We start from the raw sequence: 19,387 nt of genomic DNA, 5'->3' as shown, positions 1-19,387 counted from the left end.
TAAATAAAATAATAATTTATATAAAAAGGCAAAAAATTTATAATGGCTTAATACATAGTACAGTGCTCAATTCAATCGATTGTGTAACACTTTCAATCAATTGATTTTTGAAAAACTCATATTGCCAGTGAAATTCAATCGATTACTTCCAATCGATTGAATTATGAAAAAACATATTGTCGAGCGAAATTCAATCGATTATGTTATACTTTCAATCGATTGAATTACCAACGAATACAATTTTTCTAATTTGTACGAATGTAACGTATCAAGGATAAAAACTCGTTGATTCGTATTGTCAAAATATTTATGAAAGTCACCGTTGGAGATAAGTGTGTATGTCCAACAAAATACTATTGTGAATTATTATTATTATTATTATTATTTTTATAAGAATAAACTTTTATAATTTATGATAGTGTCCTTAATTAAAATTAGAAACGAATAATTACGATAGGGATCGTAATAATGTGATATACCTTTTTTGAGTACTTTTAATTTAAATTATTCTTAATCGTAGAATCACTAAAAATGGGACATTAGTGATTCGGATATATATATATATATATAGTCTTCATTGGATGAAGATTAATAGATCTTATTTATTAAATTATATATATAAATGGTATATATAGAGACATAACCATTGAACTGACTCACTCTAAGAATTCCTAATGGTTATAGTTACCGTATATTTGTCAATAGAATATTCTTATGATGAACATAATATTAGAATTTTCCTTTGACCTGCGACTATCATAGTAATTGACAATATATTTGTTATACTTTGATTCCGGACACCTAACACCCTACGGTGTTAGTTGAATGGACATTCGGTATGATTTAAATACTTGTAGAATTAATGATTAGTCAAAATGGAATCCATCAACTATGGTAATGAGTTTGAGCTCTACGATTATAATGAATGAAATAAACAATGTCTTGGCCAAGGGGTTTGAATGAATTAAGAAATGAGTTTCTTAAGTCATTCATAATTCATTATAATAATGGTTACAAGTTTGAGTTTGATAATCAAACCGTCCTCTAAAAGTTAGCCAAGAACTGAAAAGATGGAAGGAGTTGTATTTTTTTTGTTCATCTTGGGTTCTTAGTAAAATTATTATTACTTCATACTATCGGGTCGTCAAGGAGCGTTGCTAGACGCTAACCTTGATTAGTAAATTTAGTATGACTAATTTACTACCCGCTTAGTATTGAACCTATGGGGTCACACACTAACGAGTGTTCTAATCCTTGGTAAATAATCATTTAATTATTATTTTGATTAGATCAAATAAATAATTATATTAATTCAAATGGCATATTATTATATTCTTTGCTAACACCATGAATATAATAATATCATAATTGAGAATATTAAATAATTAATTATTTATTCTATGATGAGTTTTAAATATGGATAAGATCCCAACTGATTCTGTTTCAAATTAAGTTGTAATTTGATTCACAAATCAGTCACCAATCTCATACTATATATATGTGTATATGATAAAAGAAAGAACACACAAATTTTTTTTACCTCCACATACACAAATATTCCGATTCTTAGTGAAGAATTGCTGGTGCAAGGAGTTGCAAGAAATTTCTCAGTTAAATCCATTGGTCAAGAAATTGACAACAAGGATCAGTCTCAATGTGGATATACATAGTACCTTCGTACTATCGAAGGAGAAAGTTTTCATTCACTAGGATACTCAGGTATTGACATCTAACCCATCTTATTTCAATAAAGTTTTAAGCACAAAATAGATCAATAGGATTACTTTATTACTTCTGCTGCGTGTTATGAACACTTGTAATCCTACAGTGGTATCAGAGCCATGGCCCTTTTGTGTTTAAAATTTTATTGCAAAAATTTACAGAATTAATAGGATTAATTTAAGTTTTGTTATTATAGTGAATGTGATTTCTAATAATGGCATGGGATGCTATTATCAAAATTATAAATTTATATGGGATAAAATTATATGTATCTTAAGGAACATACTATTATTATTATTTTTTATTTATTTATGAAATAAAACTGAAAGAAAAAAAGGATAAATAAATTTTATACTTTGTTTACGAGGAGTTACCTAACAACCAGGAGATTCGTACTCAAGGATAAAATTTATATATGTATTTGATACATGGAATGAATTAATTTTTACTTGAACCTAGACAACCTAAGGGTATAAAATATAATTCAATTAAATAATAACCTGACAACCAGGTAATTATTTGGGATTAAAATTGTATGTGATACATTTAATCATCTGTTTAAAAATGTATGAGTAATGACTTGACAACCAAGATACTAATTCATGATTTTAAATATTTTTTTTAACACTTAATTTAAGAAATAAAGATTTCTTAATTTTCTATAATAATAATTATTGTAGAAAGTGTTATTTGTATGTGTGAATACGTACTTATATTTGTTTTTTCCTTTTAGATTCATGAATAATATGTCTACTCTATCACTGCGTGGCATATTTGAAAATAACAAATTGGCTGGAGCCAATTATGATGATTAGTATCGTAATTTAAGAATTGTTCTTATGCATGAAAGGTTAATTGATATAATCGATAAGCCTGCTGTAATGGTCCCAGTTCCTAAAGAGGATGGAAGTATTGATAATAAGGCAACCAAGGCTTATGAGAAGTACTTGGAAAATTGTCTTACTGCCAAATGCATTATTCTGGCATCCATGGGTTCTGATCTTCAGAGGCAACATCAGGATACGGATCCACCAACTATTGTTGAACATCTTAAGAAGATATATGGTGCACAAAGTAAGACGGCCCGATATCAATTGTCCAAAACTTTGTTTAGATCCACACTTGATGTGGACTCTCCTGTTGGACCCCATGTTCTTAAGATGATTGATCTTATTGAACAACTTGAGAAGTTGGGATGCAAATTGGGCAAAAAACTTTCACAAGATTTGATCTTGCAATCTCTTCGAGAAACTTTTTCACAATTCATTGTTAGTTTTAATATGATTAAAGTAAGCTGTGATCTTCATGAAATGCTCAACATGCTAATTGATTATGAGAATTAAATTGCATATGAGAAAAAGAAAGGAGTTGCTATGGTAGTTGGCATCTCTTCTAAGAAGAAAGAAAAGTTGAAAGCAAAAGGAAATGGAAAGAATAATTTTAAAAGAGAACCATGACACCTAAGGGTGGTGTGATCAAATCCAAGGGCAAACAAGAAAAAGCTGACAAAAATGATGCTGAATGCTTTTATTGTAAAGGCAAAGGTCATTGGAAAAGAAACTGCAAGGAGTACCTTGCTTCTTTGAAAACCAAAGAGGAAGGTAAGACATGCTTGAAAATAGTTTTCCTGATTTCTTTAGCTACTATTAATTCTTCTATATGGGTATTAGATACCGGAAGTGCTCATAATATTTACAATTCGTTGCAGGGACTACGAGTAAGTAGATGGCTGAAGAAGGGAGAAACTTACCTTCAAGTCGGGAACAGAGCAAATGTTGCTGCTGTAACTATAGGATCTATTTCTTTAGCAATGCCTACGGGCAAGACATTAATATTGGAGAATTGTCATTATGTTCCTAATTTTGTTGCAAATATTATTTCTGTTTCTATGTTGGACAAACGTGGTTTTTATTTTAATATTAAAAATGGCATTTGTTCTACTTATTATGGTGATGACTTATACGTAAATGGCTATCTCCAATATGGCATTTATATTCTTTCCGATTTAAATGGTAATTCTGTCATGCATGTTTCTACTCTCAAAAAAGAGAGGAATAATCAAGTAAATGAACCATATCTTTGGCATTGTAGACTTGGTCATATAGGAGAAAAAAGGATTTCTAAGTTACATAAAGAAGGTTACCTTAACAAATATGATTATGAATCATATGTAACTTGTGAATCCTGTCTCAAAGGAAAAATGACCAAAACTCCATTTATGGGACATGGAGAAAGGGCTACAGAATTATTGGCACTAATACATACAGATGTTTGTGGACCAATGAAAATTCAAGCCAAAGGAGGATATTCCTATTTTATCACTTTCACTGATGATATGTCTAGATATGGCTTTGTGCATCTTATGAAACACAAATCTGAGTCATTTGAAATGTTCAAAATTTTTCGCAGGGAAGTTGAAAATCAAACAGGTAAAAGCATTAAGGTGCTTAGATCTGATAGAGGAAGAGAATATTTAAATGATAATTTTCTTGAGTACTTAAATAAAAATGGGATTCTTTCTCAATGGACACCTCCTGGTACTCCACAACACAATGGTATTTCAGAAAGGAGGAATCGAACTCTATTAGATATGGTTCGATCCATGATGGATTTTACTGATCTTCCATTGAATTTATGGGGCTATGCTTTAGAAACAGCAGCATATTTACTAAATAAAGACCCACTAAAGCAGTTTCTTCAACACCATATGAGATATGAAAAGGACGAAAACCAAATCTCAAGCACATTAGAGTTTGGGGATGTCCCAGCATATGTTAAGAAATTGCAAAGTAATAAACTTGATGCTAGGTCCGATAAATGTAGATTAATTGGTTACCCTAAAGAAACAATGGGTTATTATTTCTATCACCCTTCTGATCATAAAGTGTTTGTGGCAAGAGGTGGAACCTTTTTAGAAAAGGAATTTCTTTCTGAAGGAAGACAAGAAGAAGAAATAGAACTTGATGAAGTTCAAGAAATCAATGAAATAGTACAAGCTCAAGAATATGAAATTCAAGTTGAGCAACCAACTTTGGATGTATTCAAACTAACACCAAATTTATCATCTTCAAGAGTTGAGGATAACGAACCAATAATAGTTCAAAGAGAGATTAATGAACCAATCCTTGAACTACCTTTGGAAGTGGTTCAACAACCTCCAAATTTGGTACAAGAACTACCTCTTCGACGATCCACAAGAGAACATCGTCCACCACTAAGGCTAAACATAATGGTGCAAGATGATGTGGAAAATGGGATCGATTATGATGATAATGATCCTAAGACTTATGAAGAGGCAATGTAGAGTTCCCAAAGTCTAAAATGGCAGAGTGCCATGAAATCCGAAATAGAGTCTATGAGGATCAACAATGTTTGGACTTTGGTTGAACCCTCAAAAAACATAAAACTTATTAGTTGCAAATGGGTTTACAAGAAAAAGATTGGAGCAGATGGTAAAGTAGAGACCTATAAAGCCCGTCTAGTTGCCAAGGGATACCGTCAAAAGGAGGGAATAAATTATGAAGAAATATTTTCTCCTGTGGCAGTGCTCAAATCTATTCGGATTCTACTTGCTATAGCAGCATACTATGATTATGAAATATGGCAAACAGATGTGAAAACAACTTTTCTTAATGGAGAACTCAAAGAGAAAGTGTACATGACACAACCTGAAGGTTTCACACTTCAGTCTGATCATAGTAAAGTTTGTAAGCTGCAACGCGCCATTTATGGGTTAAAGCAAGCTTCTAGAAGTTGGAACATTTGCTTTAATAAGACAATCGAAAAGTTCGATTTTATCCGGTGTGAAGGGGATCCTTGCATATAAAAAAAGTTTAGTGGGAGTACAGTCATTTTCTTAGTACTCTATGTTGATGACATATTACTAATAGGAAATGATGTACCAGCATTGCAAAATACCAAAATTTGGCTATCTCAACAATTCTCCATGAAAGATTTGGGAGAAGCGGCCTATATTCTAGGAATAAAGATCTATAGAGATAGATCTAAAAGGTTGCTCGGACTCTCACAATCTATGTACATTGATACCATATTGAAAAGGTATAACATGAAAAACTCCAAAAAGGGTTATTTACCAATAGGCACTGGAATTACTCTCAGTAGAAATGATTGTCCTAAAACTTCTGAAGAGAGAGTACGCATGAGTAGAATACCATATGCTAGTGCAGTGGGAGCTATCATGTATACCATGACATGTACACGTCCTGATGTCGCATATGCGCTAGGAGTAGCCAGTCGATATCAGGCAAATCCTGGTGAGGAACATTGGAAGGTGGTTAAATCCATTCTTAAATATTTAAGAAGAACCAAGGACCAATTCCTCATCTATGGAGATTCTGAACTTATACCAAAAGGATTCACTGACGCAAGTTTTGCCTCAGACAAAGATGATAGCAAATCTACTTCAGGTTATGTTTTCACCTTAAACGGTGGTGCAGTGAGTTGGAAAAGTTCCAAACAAGCTACTGTAGCAGATTCAACAACTGAAGCTGAGTACATAGCAGCAAGTGAGGCTGCTAAAGAAGCTGTGTGGATGAAGAAGTTTATAAACGAGCTTGGTGTGGTGCCTTCAATTAAAGAATCACTTCCATTACTGTGCGACAATAATGGAGCCATTGCACAAGCAGAAGAGCCAAGATCACATAAAAAATCTAAGCATATCTTGAGAAGGTATCATTTGATAAGAGAGATCGTTGAACGTGGAGACGTTGAAATTCAAAAGGTTGCTGGGAAGGATAATGCAGCAGACCCATTCACTAAGGCACTTGGATCAAAAGAGTTTGATAAGCACATGTGGGAATTGGGATTGAAATATATGACTGATTGGCTCTAGTGCAAGTGGGAGATTTTGTTGGAAATACATGTATGCCCTAGATCCAATATGTCATTGGCTCTAGTACAAGTGGGAGATTTTATTAAATTATATATATAAATGGTATATATAGAGATATAACCATTGAACTGACTCACTCTAAGAATTCCTAATAGTTATAGTTACCGTATATTTGTCAATAGGATATTCTTATGATGAACATAATATTAGAATTTTCCTTTGACCTGCGACTATCATAGTAATTGATAATGTATTTGTTATACTTTGATTCCGGACACCTAACACCCTACGGTGTTAGTTGAATAGACATTGGGTATGATTTAAATACTTGTAGAATTAATGATTAGTAAAAATGGAATCCATCAACTATGGTAATGAGTTTGAGCTCTACGATTATAATGAATGAAATAAACAATACCTTGGCCAAGGGGTTTGAATGAATTAAGAAATGAGTTTCTTAAGTCATTCATAATTCATTATAATAATGGTTACAAGTTAGAGTTTGACAATCAAACCGTACTCTAAAAGTTAGCCAAGAGCTGAAAAAATGGAAGGAGTTGTATTTTTTTTGTTCATCTTGGGTTCTTAGTAAAAATATTATTACTTCATACTATCGGGTTGTTAAAAAAAATACAAACTAATACAAACTATCTTGGGTTCTTGCTCTTCCATCTTCTAAAAATATTATATACGCCATATCTAATACAATCTAATACAAACTATATATAAATTTTGGATTTCGTGAAATCTATAAGGTTCTAAAAATCAGACCGGTCATCAAACCGCTCTAGTTACTGGTTTCGTTGGTTTACTGGTCTAACCGGTCTAACCGATGGTTTAACCAGAAAAATCGTTTTAGAATAAAATAATAAATAAATTATAAATAAACATCCTAAAATATCTTCCAAATTTAAAACACTACACAAAAAATACAACTCCTTCATATCTTGGGTTCTTGCTCTTCCATCTTCTAAATATCACACAATCACAGTGTCATAACAAAACAGCAGCATAACAACAACAGCAGCTTAACAAGTCACTAATCACAATGAAAAATAAAAAAAATCCTCAACAAAACCATATCTAAATTCTGCCTACAACATTCAATAATATTGTAACAAACAAATTAGGAGCCATCAGAACCAGTAAAACACTATTAGTAACTGCCATCAAAACTGGTAAAACACTGTCAGCAACTGCCATCAGAACCAGTAAAACACTATCAGTAACTGCCATCAGAACCATATATACAGAACCATACAATTAGAACCATACATAAAAATTTGTAAATTTGTAAAATTTCCACCATTAGCAACCAGCAAATACAAGACAGAACCAAAAGAAGAATTGAAGAACCAACCTTCAGAACCAAACTTGAAACAGTTGAAACCAAGACCGAAGCAGACTAGGGTTCAGTGAAGAAGAAGAACAAAAAAATTGAAGAAGACCAAACATTCAGTGAAGATGAAGACGAGAAGCCACTAACCTGAGTCTGTGCCGAGAAGCCAGCGAAGATGAAGAGCTGAAGAGGACCTGCCGAGTTACTGGGTTCCGGACACGGGGAAGAGGAAGAAGCGGCGGTGCTAGGGACCTGGGACAGCGGCAGCGCTGAGGACCTGGGTTAGCTGGCGACGATGGAGGGCTAGGCGGCTAGGGTTTCTTCGATCAGAGTTCTCTGTTCTCCAGTACATGAATGAATGAAGGATTGGGGAAGAGGGGAGAGGGGGGGGTTGGTGGGTCACGCGTGGATGATCCGTTTCTTTTTTTTTTTTTAACAATTTTAAAACGGCGTCGTTTACTCTGAACCGGCCGGTTATCGGTCTGGCCCAACCGACCGGTTCTTGGCCGGTTCGACGGTTTTTCAGCAGTTTTCCTGTGAGCGGTTATAGGAGGAGGACCGGACCGCTTACATTGTCGGTTTCCGGTTGAATCGGTTCGACCGACTGGTCCAGTCCGATTTTCAGAACCTTGGAAATCTTCCATTTAGAAATTTTTTATTTAAATTATTTAAATATAATATTTATAAATATGTTAATCCATAGCATATTTATGTATTTGTGTTTACTTTACATATTTAGAGTACAGAGATACCAGAATAAAATAAAAACACAATTCGAATATTCATGAGTCGGGTTCATTGTATTCGAAATACATTCTTAACCAATTTTCTGGCACTGTATTTGGGATATAGCCATAATAAATTTGGTAGCACTGTATCCGGAGTATGCGCTTAAATAAATAGAGGTTACTGCACTCTAGATACATGATAAAAAATAGAGTAAAGTATCGTTTTTGTTCCTAACGTCTGGGGTAAGTCTTATTTGTGTCCCTAACGTTTAAATCGTCCTATTTGTATCCCTAACGTTTATAAAAGTGATTCAATGTTATCCTGCTATCAATTATACTAACAAATCAGATTATATTTTTCAATTATTCTCACTTGGATGTATTCATTCTCAATTAGGTCTTACTTGGATGTGTTTGATTTTAATATTATACCCACTATTTGTGTTTAGATTCAATTATATCCTAAAAAAGTGAATTATATAAATGTTGTAGGAATTAGTTTCAACTTTTGATGAGTTATTTTTTGGAGTGGATCATCGATTCTATCTCAGACATTTATATTCTAACTTCAACAAGAGATTTTTAAAACTCAAACTAAAGCGCTCATGATGTGTAATTGACGGCAAGATAACTTTGAATCACTTTTACAAACGTTAGGGATACAAATAGGACGATTTAAACGTTAGAGACACAAATAGGATTTACCCCAAACGTTGAGGACAAAAACGATACTTTACTCTAAAAAATATTTGTACAAGCAATTTCTTAGATCATCTATTATGCATCTATCTTTATTCTATTTATTCTTCCTTTTTTTTCTCAAAAAAATGGCTAGTAATCAATTTTTTCTTTTGTAGTAGTTTATCCTAACGGGATCAATAGAAACGGTAATGAGAGGGTAATATTTGAGTGCAATTCAATTGTGATGTTGCGTACTTTCCGTGTTGATTTTCTAGATGCTCTTAAGAATGTCATATTGATCAACATGGGAGCAACCACTTCGAAGGAGATTTGCCGAGTAGCATATAGATTTCTATCAGCGCTGTCTAGTACAGGTTTTATTAATAGGGGACGTTTTGGGTTGAAGCCAATAAGCAGGTTAGTATAACGTTTGATGTGCATGATAGACTAATGCTGCAACATGTGATGGAGTTGTATGCGGATGTTCATGATGTGTTTGGTGGTTCTGGGCCATCTTCTTCAATACCCATGCAGTCTCAGTCCCAGCGAGACCATTTCACTTTGCCAATCTGCGGAGTAATGTTGACATAGAGTTGACTGAGTCTAATTTAGATTATGTTGTCGATACCGGATCGTCCAACATAGTGAGTCGTCTAGGGAGTATGTGTTGGATACTCCAGCTGATGGAGGTGTTCAACTTCTTCTTCCTCTCCTGTTGCCTGTTCCATAGTTATTAAAAGTTCTCTCTCATTATCACACTCTTAATTTGGATGTGATGCAACTAGCGAGCTCTTTCAATCTTGGCGACAGTGAGGATTACAACACAGATAGAGGGGTAGAATTTTAAGTGGGACACAAGTTGATGAGTAGAGATGTTGTTCTCTTGGCAGTGAAGAATTACAGCATTCGAAGAAATGCCAAGTATAGGGTGTTGGTGTCAGATATGTTGAAATACCATTGTCAATGCAAGCAATCCTCTGTTGGGTCTAACACCCTTACTTTTAACACCTCATGATCATACTAAAAGTTCAGACGTTACTTACCTCTAATTCTTTAAATTTAGTACTATATGTATTTAATATTAAGCCTTCACAAATACAAATGGCATTTCAATTCTGAAAACGAAAAGTCTTTACTTTAAACCACTTAATCACACAATTATATCCACATAATATTAAATATATAGCCTTATTTACAATTCCTCAAATACAAGTCTTATCCCTCTAAAAACCAATACAATAAACGACGAGGGGAAAATAAAATCTAAGAATAAACCAAATACAGAAAAAGAAAACACATATATACTTAAAGCTCCATAGTTCGGTCGCGACTTCCTGCCAAAGCTTCCTGAACCTGTCACTGAAAAAGAAATTCTATAGGAGAGTGAGAACATCGTCCTCGCAGGTTCTTAACTAGAAAGAGAATACCATCAAAGCAAAGAAATATTTGCAAATATAGAATTAATTTCATTATAAAAATAGTTTATCCTTGAAATAACCTTTTGAAAAAGCTTTATGGAAAAACATATTTTGAAAAGTCGTAAAGAAACTCCTTTACTTTACAAATCAGTAAAGTGAATAGTTTAAAGAGATTAAAAGGACCAAAGACATGCCTAAGGGATTCCTACCCAACTTACATCGCTCACTCCTATCCAACCAATTCATAAATTAGAATAATAAAGCAACACCTAATCCATCCTGCCTCAACCTCCGTCATCACATATAAAAAATCACCCTCATCACACCTCTACCAAAGAGGGTCTCTGAGATACATACACATACAAATCAGACAAAAAAACACAGATAGGGCACATATACAACAAGTGGAGCAAGTAGCAGATAGACACGGTTAATCATTTAGGCAAACCAAGATAATGCACACTCAAGCAAAACATACAAAAATGCATATGATGCATACCTGTCCTATGGCTGATGAGCTCATCTGTCAGTTATATAGCCAACCCGACATGTCCTGGTAGCTAACCATTGGACAATCCCTCTGTGGACGCATCCTCAAGCTCAAATATCCATGGGAAAAATCCTCAAACTCAAAATTCATATATATATGCATGCCCATGGGGGAACCCAGGGAGTTAAACTGCCTGGTCACATCTTGCGATAAAGGATCAACAAAGTATCGAATCTCAACCTGGAGAAAGTGGTGGCAAGCCATTGCGTCTACCCAGGAAAACTCGTGTCTCAGATATTCCAAATACATAAGCCATATGAATATTTCAATCATAATTCTTCAATATCTACATTATTCTCAATAATGCCTCATTCATCACCAATCGAGTCATTAATAACATAACCATCATCATCAATCATAGTCATCATCCCACATCACTATAATCAACCGGAATTATCACCATACCTCAATTATACTTAATCATTATCCTCTCTCTCAATCTCGAAATCATTATTAAACCTCAATCAAAACCAATTATCACTTATCACATCTCAATTTCAAGTATAACCTTCAAACAACTTACCAAACTTACCTCCAAATCAAACATCACACAATTATCATCATATTCCTTAAAATAACTCTCTTTCTCTCAACTCCAATGTTAATTCTATTAAAACCTCAAACTCACTCTCATATTCCCAACCCTTGAATTTATAATTAATTTACTTTTTAAAATATTTAGCTAGTTAATCAAATCTCTTTTCGTTGTTATTAAAAACCAAATAAGTTAAAATCACAAATCCACCAAATCATAAAAATTCGATTCTCTTAAAAATTCTTAAAAGTATTCAAGGCTTATCTCTTTTGATAACTAATTCAAACCAAAACTCATTTCCAAAATCATAACCAAAACTTCTTCAAATTTTCAAAAAAATTCAAGCAGCACCTCCCCTAAAAACCGGAGTTTACCACCCACGGATTCCCTCTTTTCAACCTTAACACAACAAAATCAACCTTTCAATTTAATGTTTCCAATACGTCATTCAAAACTAATCATTATCAATTTCAATCAAAGAAAATCAAAATTCAACATATTCAATCTATTTCTCCAGAAATTCAAAAATCAACCAATTCAACCACAAACACAACCTTTCAATCACAACAGAAAATTATTTACTTCACAGGCATTCATCTATTTGCATTAATCTACTAAACTTGACAGGTATTCAAAGCTCAAAATATTTTTAAGTTTTAAAGCAATTTCCTACCTCAAGGAATCAAGCCCGCAACGATTTTAACGTGATAAGTCCATTTTTTCTCGGCCAGCAATAGCAGCGGCTGCATCCACAGCTCCGTTTACTTTCGCAACAACAGAAACAACTTTTATTTCAACTATGCAATTACCAGAACTTGACCCTAGAATGTTAACATCGCAAAATTCTCAATAAAAAATAACCAGAATACTAGCAGTGGTTCAGCAGCAACCTTAATTTCGACATGCAATCATCGGAACTCAACCCTATGGTACCAAAATCTCAACACCTAGGCCTTGTTTCCTCGATAACAGATAACACAATAATCAATTAAATATAAATAAGAGCTAGAAATTGAATATCAAGTATTTAGAACTTAGATGTTTCATTGCACTTGCCAAAAACTGATGACCATACTATCCATCATAAAACTCACCAAACAACGTGTTTTCAAACGAGAAAAAAAAGAAATACAGCATCAAAATACCAGGCCAAACCCGAGCAACAAAACAAACAAAAAGATGGAATCATCTTTTTTTTTATATTTAGAACGACACTCATATTCCAGCATTGTTTCCCCTAAACCACAAACACAATGCGAGATGTTGACACACCAAACCAGTACCTTGTCTTCAGGGTGTCTCGACAAATGACAGTGCTCGGAAATAACACACAATTCCTTGTGTTATGGAGGTGGCATCAACTGGAGAGAGGTGCCGCAAGTAGCAACGGCAGTGGCAATGGTAGTCGTGGCCTCCATTGAAGAAGAAATTGCGAGGGTGCCCCCATGTCTAAACCGTGTGGGTAACTCTCAGAGTAAAAAAAGTTGAAGTAAAAAAGGAGAAATTCCTAACCTTAGAATTTGAGAAATCCAAACGAGAGCGAAAGAAAAAGAGAATGGAGAATGAATAGGGTAATTGAGAGAGAAAAAAGGGGGATTGAGAGGGTTTTGGAGGGACGAAGATGATTAAAGTGCGTTTAGCTAAACAACAGTGAGAATGTTTTGCGTGTTTGTGTGGTTAAAGTGGCAAGATAATTGGCTGTAATGAATTTTGACCGGAGTGGATGAGAGGAAGAAGAACCAGAAGAACGAGAGGAAGAAGCAAGCACCAAAAGTTAACGTTCAGATTGGGAGGGAGCAAAGAGGGTTAGGGTCAATTACAAAGGGAGGGACCAAATTGAGTACAATTAAAATCTTGTCACGTCAACTTGTTGTTGGACACTTGCGTGGCAAAGGATGATTACATTAGTATTACGATAGTCGAGTTAGTGCCGAAAAGATCCCCAAGGACTATTATGGTGCCCTGAGCTTAATATGAGGAACTAGTACAATGAAATTGAAATCTCGAGAACCAAATTGGATAATTCCGTGAATCTTAAGGACCGTTATGAAAACTTACTCAGCAATAGACCGCTCCAATATGACGTCTTTCCCCTTTCCCCATTGTGCATCAACAAGAAGCTCTATCCTCACCTTCGTGATCGCGACCCACCCCTTCCTTCAGACCACCGGATTGCCGCCCACATCGTCCAGCGCATCGCCCTGCGCATCTCCGCTCGCATCTACAAGGCCAAGCTCGCGTCTGCGCCAAATCCTCTGCACAGTGCCGATTCCCTCTGCAACCAATCCCGTTGCCGTAACACGCGCTCTGCATGCATTGTAAGACCTAAAATTTTCAAAAAAATCTTATTATGAGCTAATTTTAATTTATTTATTCATTAAAGACTTTATTTTCAAAAATAATTTTATCAAAAGTAATTAAATTAGGTTTTGATAATTAAACTAGGAATTTTATTTAATTTTATAATTATTGAATAATTTTCTATATTTAAAATTATAAAGCTTAGTAGTTGTAAGAGAATAAGAATTTTATATAATTTAGTTTAAATAATTGAGATTTTGGAATTTGATACTTTAATTTTTATAAACAAAAAAAATTAATTATATTATCTCTAATTTTAAATTAGAATACTTGATTAAAAGTCAATTATTAAAATTAAAATAATATACTCTAATTTTATTAAAATTACCAAATTCTAATTTTAACCCTAAATTCCCAAATCAGAAACCCTACCAAAATTAAAAACCCTAACCCTAACCCCTTTACCACACCACCATTCCCTTCCCAAAAACACAAACATACATACACACACGCACACACGCACGTACACACGCACACACGCACAGAAAAGGGAAGAGAAGGAAAGGGAAGTGAAGGGAGAAAGGGAGGAGAGGAGAGTGAAGGAGCCACCGCCAGCTGGTCGCCGCCGAACCCGTCACCCACGCCGTTCGTCCTCATTGCTGCTAGCTACGCCGTCGCGGAAGGGAGATGCGACGGAAAGAGAGGGGGTCCGTGGAGGCTCGTCGCCATTCGTGGAGTCTGCGCTAGCGCCGTCGTTGCTGTCGCGGAGGAGCGTCCCTGTCTCCGTGAGCTGTTGCCATCAAAACTGAGACCGTCACCGCTGAAGCTCACTGCCGCTGCCACTGCTGTTGGGTAGTCACCGGAGGGAGCCATCACTGTCAGCGCCACCATCAGAGTTACCGCTGCTCTGTCCCGGTGTTCTTCCTGAGCACGGTAGAGAGAGAGAGAGAGAGAGAGAGAGAGAGAGAGAGGGTTTACGGAGGGTCATCACCATTTGCAGAGTCTGCACCAGTGTTGTCGTTGTCATCGCGGAGGAGTGTCCTTGTCTTCACAAGCTGCCGCCATCGAAACTGGGTTCGTCACCGCTGAAGCTTGTCGCCGCCGCCGCTGTCGTTGCTACCTCGCTGTCGCCACTGTTGGATATTCACTGGAGGGAGCCCTCGCTGTCAACCCCATTGTCGGAGTTACCGCAGGTCTGTCCTGGCTTTCTTCCTAAGTACGGTAATTTCTCTTTGTTAGAAACAAGAGACTAAATAGGAGAAAAGATTTGTGTATTATTGAGTATGTTGTGGAAAGTACAATATACAAAGGGTATATATAGCTGCTAACAGGATCAAAGTTATAAAAGCATAGAATCCTATAATTAATATACAGATACATTATATAAATACAAATAATACTAATTGATTTAATTTGATTCTAATTATTCTAGGGATGAGGGAGCAATAGGAAAAATATTTGTGTATATTCAAGTTGTCTGGAATGATACAATATAAAAGGGTATTTATAGGTGTTAAGAGAATTGTAATAATAAAGACGTAATATTCTATAATAAATATTCAGATATACTAAATAATTCTAATGAATGCTAATTGATCCTAATATATACTAACATTCCTCCTCAAACTTATTTGAAACAAATAAATAAAAAATGCATAAACTGATAGAACAGGTGCAAACGGAACTACTTGAAGAAAGCGCAGATAGAACTGTCGGAAGGAATCGCAGACGGAACTATCGGAAAGAAACGCAGATGGAACTGCCACAAGGAAACGCAGGCAAAACTGCCACAAGGAAACGCAAACGAAACTGCCACGAGGAACGCAGACGGAACTGCCACGAGGAAACGCAAACGAAACTGCCGAAAGAGAGCGAAAAGTTTATGATTTCTCCATTAGATCAGGTAAACTGTGCATGGCATTAGTGTTTGATCATTCGACTCGAAAAGACACAAGACGGAAAGAATAGGCTAGTCGGTGAGGTGAAAAAGCATCAAAGAAGTGACAAAAGACAAGAAAAATAGAATAGAAGAAAAGTATGAAAAATACGGTGATTTCACCAAAAGAAAAATAACATATCTTCTTCAGAGAGGATACCATGGCTCTGATACCATGTTAGAAACAAGAGACTAAACAAGAGAAATTATTTGTGTATTATTGAGTGTGTTGTGGAAAGTATAATGTACAAGGGGTATATATAGCTGCTAACAGGATCAAAGTCATAAAAGCATAGAATCCTACAATTAATATACAGATACGCTATATAAATACAAATGATACTAATTGATCTAATTTGATTCTAATTATTCTCTTAACACTCTTTATCGGAACCCTCAAAATTTAGTATTCTGTTAAAGTTTGTTAAAGGTCACTACAAGAAAAAGTAATATTTGTAACAAAAAAATGTTACAAAAAACCGGAATTTTGAAACAAAAGAAATTTGTAACAAAAAAAGGCCGTTGCAGTATGTTCCATTACAAAAAGTTTTTGTAACGAAAAATGGTACTGTTACAATTCAAATTAATATTTTGTAACAAATTTTTTTGATACAAAAACCAAAATTCGTTACAAAAGTGATAACAAATTTTTATCTTCAAAATATTTTTCGTGACAATATATTTTTTCCTATCATAAAATTTTGTTACAAAATATAACTTGATTTTGTAACATTTTTTTTCTTTAGTTACAAAAACGCAATATTTATTTTGTAACAACTTTTTTAATACAAATTGCATGCATAATTTACCAAATTATTTTTTAATTAACTGATATATTAACTACTTCACGAAACAAGTCAATATTTATATAATATGTAAAAACATAGATAATTCAAACATGCTTCATTTAACTAAAATTGTTTTAAAATAAAATAACATTAGTGACTACATTGATTAGTTCTACAAGTTATATTTCTTACACAAGTTCAACCAAAAGTTAAAGGTGTAACATAGATTAGTGTCTCTATGAATTAAAATGTTCTTGAGTCCTTTAGATAGCATGTTGTCACCATTTTAGCACTCCTATAAATAAGAAAAAGCGAAACAAAAAATTAGAAATAAGATATAACACCAATTATAATTTTTTTCATTAACTTTTATCCAAAATTTTTATAAAAATTTTGACAAAACCTCCCCTAAAATTTGGATATTTCCACTGTCTACGGTTCCATAAAAAATAACCAATTCATTACTTACTTCTCAGCTAATACACAACCAAATTTATCAAACCAAATAATAGGACATTATCCATATACAATTAAACTATACTAATAATGTATGAATCATTTATGAATATGTATTAAAAGCATAAGTAATTTTAGGAGTACCTTTAATTGTCTAGTTTCTTTCATTGTCAAAGCGCACTATGAGTGAATTCACAACGGCTTGTTGAGCTTCCAATTGAGCTTTCACTCGAGATAATTTTTCCTCTTCCCGTGTTCGTTGCTCTTCAAGTTTTTCTTTGAACACCTCAATAGTTGTCACAATGAAAAATTCAAACCTGAAAAGAAGAACTTCCAAAGTAACAATAACAGCCTTGGATGGTTTCCCTTGCACTGAAATAGGAGACAACCCATATAAGTTCAGTTTTGCGCAACGTAAATAGTCCCTTTATGATGTTTGAAAAGATCAATTTAGATTGTATGATCCACAATATAGAATGAGAAATAAATTACTTACCAAAGATTAAAGGGAGGATAATGAGGCAGACAAGGAAAGCCATCCTCACGAGAAATGAACAGCCCAACACATTCAACAAAAGGCCTAAGATCAAAATTACAAATAAAGAAGAAAAGAGAATAGCCAGTTATAGAAGAGTTGAATTGAATGTGTGAATGAATAGAAAAAAGCTGAACTTACAGCAGATAAAACATAAAAACAGAAAAAGCCATAAATATTGTCAACACATACTTAAATTCTTTTTTCTTGTAGACATTACAGTATTCATATAACTTTAAAATGACTTAATCATGTTAAATATGCTATCACAATTTGATAACTTACCTCTGTTATTTAACAATAGTTCACACTACCAGAGCAAGCAAGCACTCATCATTTTAGCACAAAACTTCCTTGCTATCAGGTTTACATCACTAACTTCATAGTATTTTCAACATACTCTTGCATACTTCAGTATATACATATCAACATGTTCTACCTTACTATTGTAAAATCAACCAGAGACACAGCCAGTCACACATTTAATCCACAACCAAAATCCATCACATATCAAGTATTCATCTATTTGCAATAATCCTGTAAACTTTTCAAGCATTCAAAGTTTAAAATATTTAATTTAATAAAATATCCCCTACATTGATGTCGCAATCTGAGGAAATTGCTAAACACAGCAGCTCCATCGGCAATTCCAACACCCGCTTCCATGGCGGCAGCAGTAGTGGTTATGGGAAGCTCCAACGCTGGTTCCGGCAGCTGAGGACTCCGGCAACTTGCGGAACCCGGAGGCAGAGGCAGAACAGAGCCATTTTTTCAAATCCCCATTAGTAACTTCCTTGTTTTCTTTTTCATTCGCGTTACTCTTCACGGCGGACTTTGGCGACAGCGACGAACTCTGGAGGCGGCGACGCAACAGTAACGATGGGATTGGAAGCAACAGCGATAATTGGGCGTACAAAAACGATGAGAACTCCTCCTCTCCCTCACATTCTATTCGTTTTCCCCCTTTTCTGCTTGCGACAGTGATGGCGACGGGCCCTGGTAGCAGCGGCAGTGGATTAGCAATGACAGAGGCAAGGCACGACGATGACGGAACCCTTGGCGGCAAGACGCGAGGACTTCGTGGCAGCAGAGCGCGGCGATGAGATCTGTTTCCAGGGGCGGATAGTGGTAACATTGAAGGCTCTGCGACGGGAGTAACTCGACGGCGACAGTAGAAGCTTCAGTTGCAGCAAGGACAGTCTCCAAGGACGACGGCGGGGACGGCGGAAATAACCCACGGCGACAGCAGCGACGTCCTCTTGCTCGATCTCTCCTCCTCTGCATTACTCTCCTCTCTTTGATTTTCCATTTCTAAAGTTTGTTACGTTGAAGGGGATGAAATGTGGTAGGGTGCGGCTGAGTGATGGTAACTTGGTAAGGAAGGGTAAAATTAGGGTTAGGTTCCTCAATTTGGGAGTTAGGGTTCTGATTTTTAATTTGAAAATTAGGGTTAGAAATTAAAAATTTTATAAAGAAAAAAGGATAAATATGAATAAATATTTTGATAAAATTGGAGGATAAAATAATTTTAAAATCAAATGTATTT

General features: G+C 34.9%; 1 protein-coding gene and 1 long non-coding RNA gene across 2 annotated transcripts; one reads left to right on the top strand and one right to left on the bottom strand.

The window, feature by feature from the left end:
- On the top strand, positions 2,604-3,065 carry LOC110266946. The gene has a single exon (XM_021112037.1). The coding sequence runs from the start codon at positions 2,604-2,606 to the stop codon at positions 3,063-3,065; it is 462 nt and encodes a 153-aa protein (XP_020967696.1).
- On the bottom strand, positions 10,430-12,695 carry LOC107619781. The gene is made up of 2 exons (XR_001615789.2): positions 12,499-12,695; positions 10,430-10,695 (listed from the first exon to the last, which is right to left on the bottom strand). It is a non-coding gene; the product is annotated as an uncharacterized LOC107619781 (long non-coding RNA).

Source organism: Arachis ipaensis, chromosome B09, assembly GCF_000816755.2.
Source record: "Arachis ipaensis cultivar K30076 chromosome B09, Araip1.1, whole genome shotgun sequence".
Lineage (NCBI taxonomy): Eukaryota > Viridiplantae > Streptophyta > Magnoliopsida > Fabales > Fabaceae > Arachis > Arachis ipaensis.
The sequence above is the reverse complement of the archived record's forward strand: the minus strand, read 5'-3'. Positions and strand labels throughout refer to the sequence as shown.

Coding starts and splice junctions, on each gene's coding strand:
- LOC110266946 (XM_021112037.1), top strand. CDS start 2,604: ATGGTCCCAGTTCCTAAAGAGGATGGAAGTATTGATAATAAGGCAACC.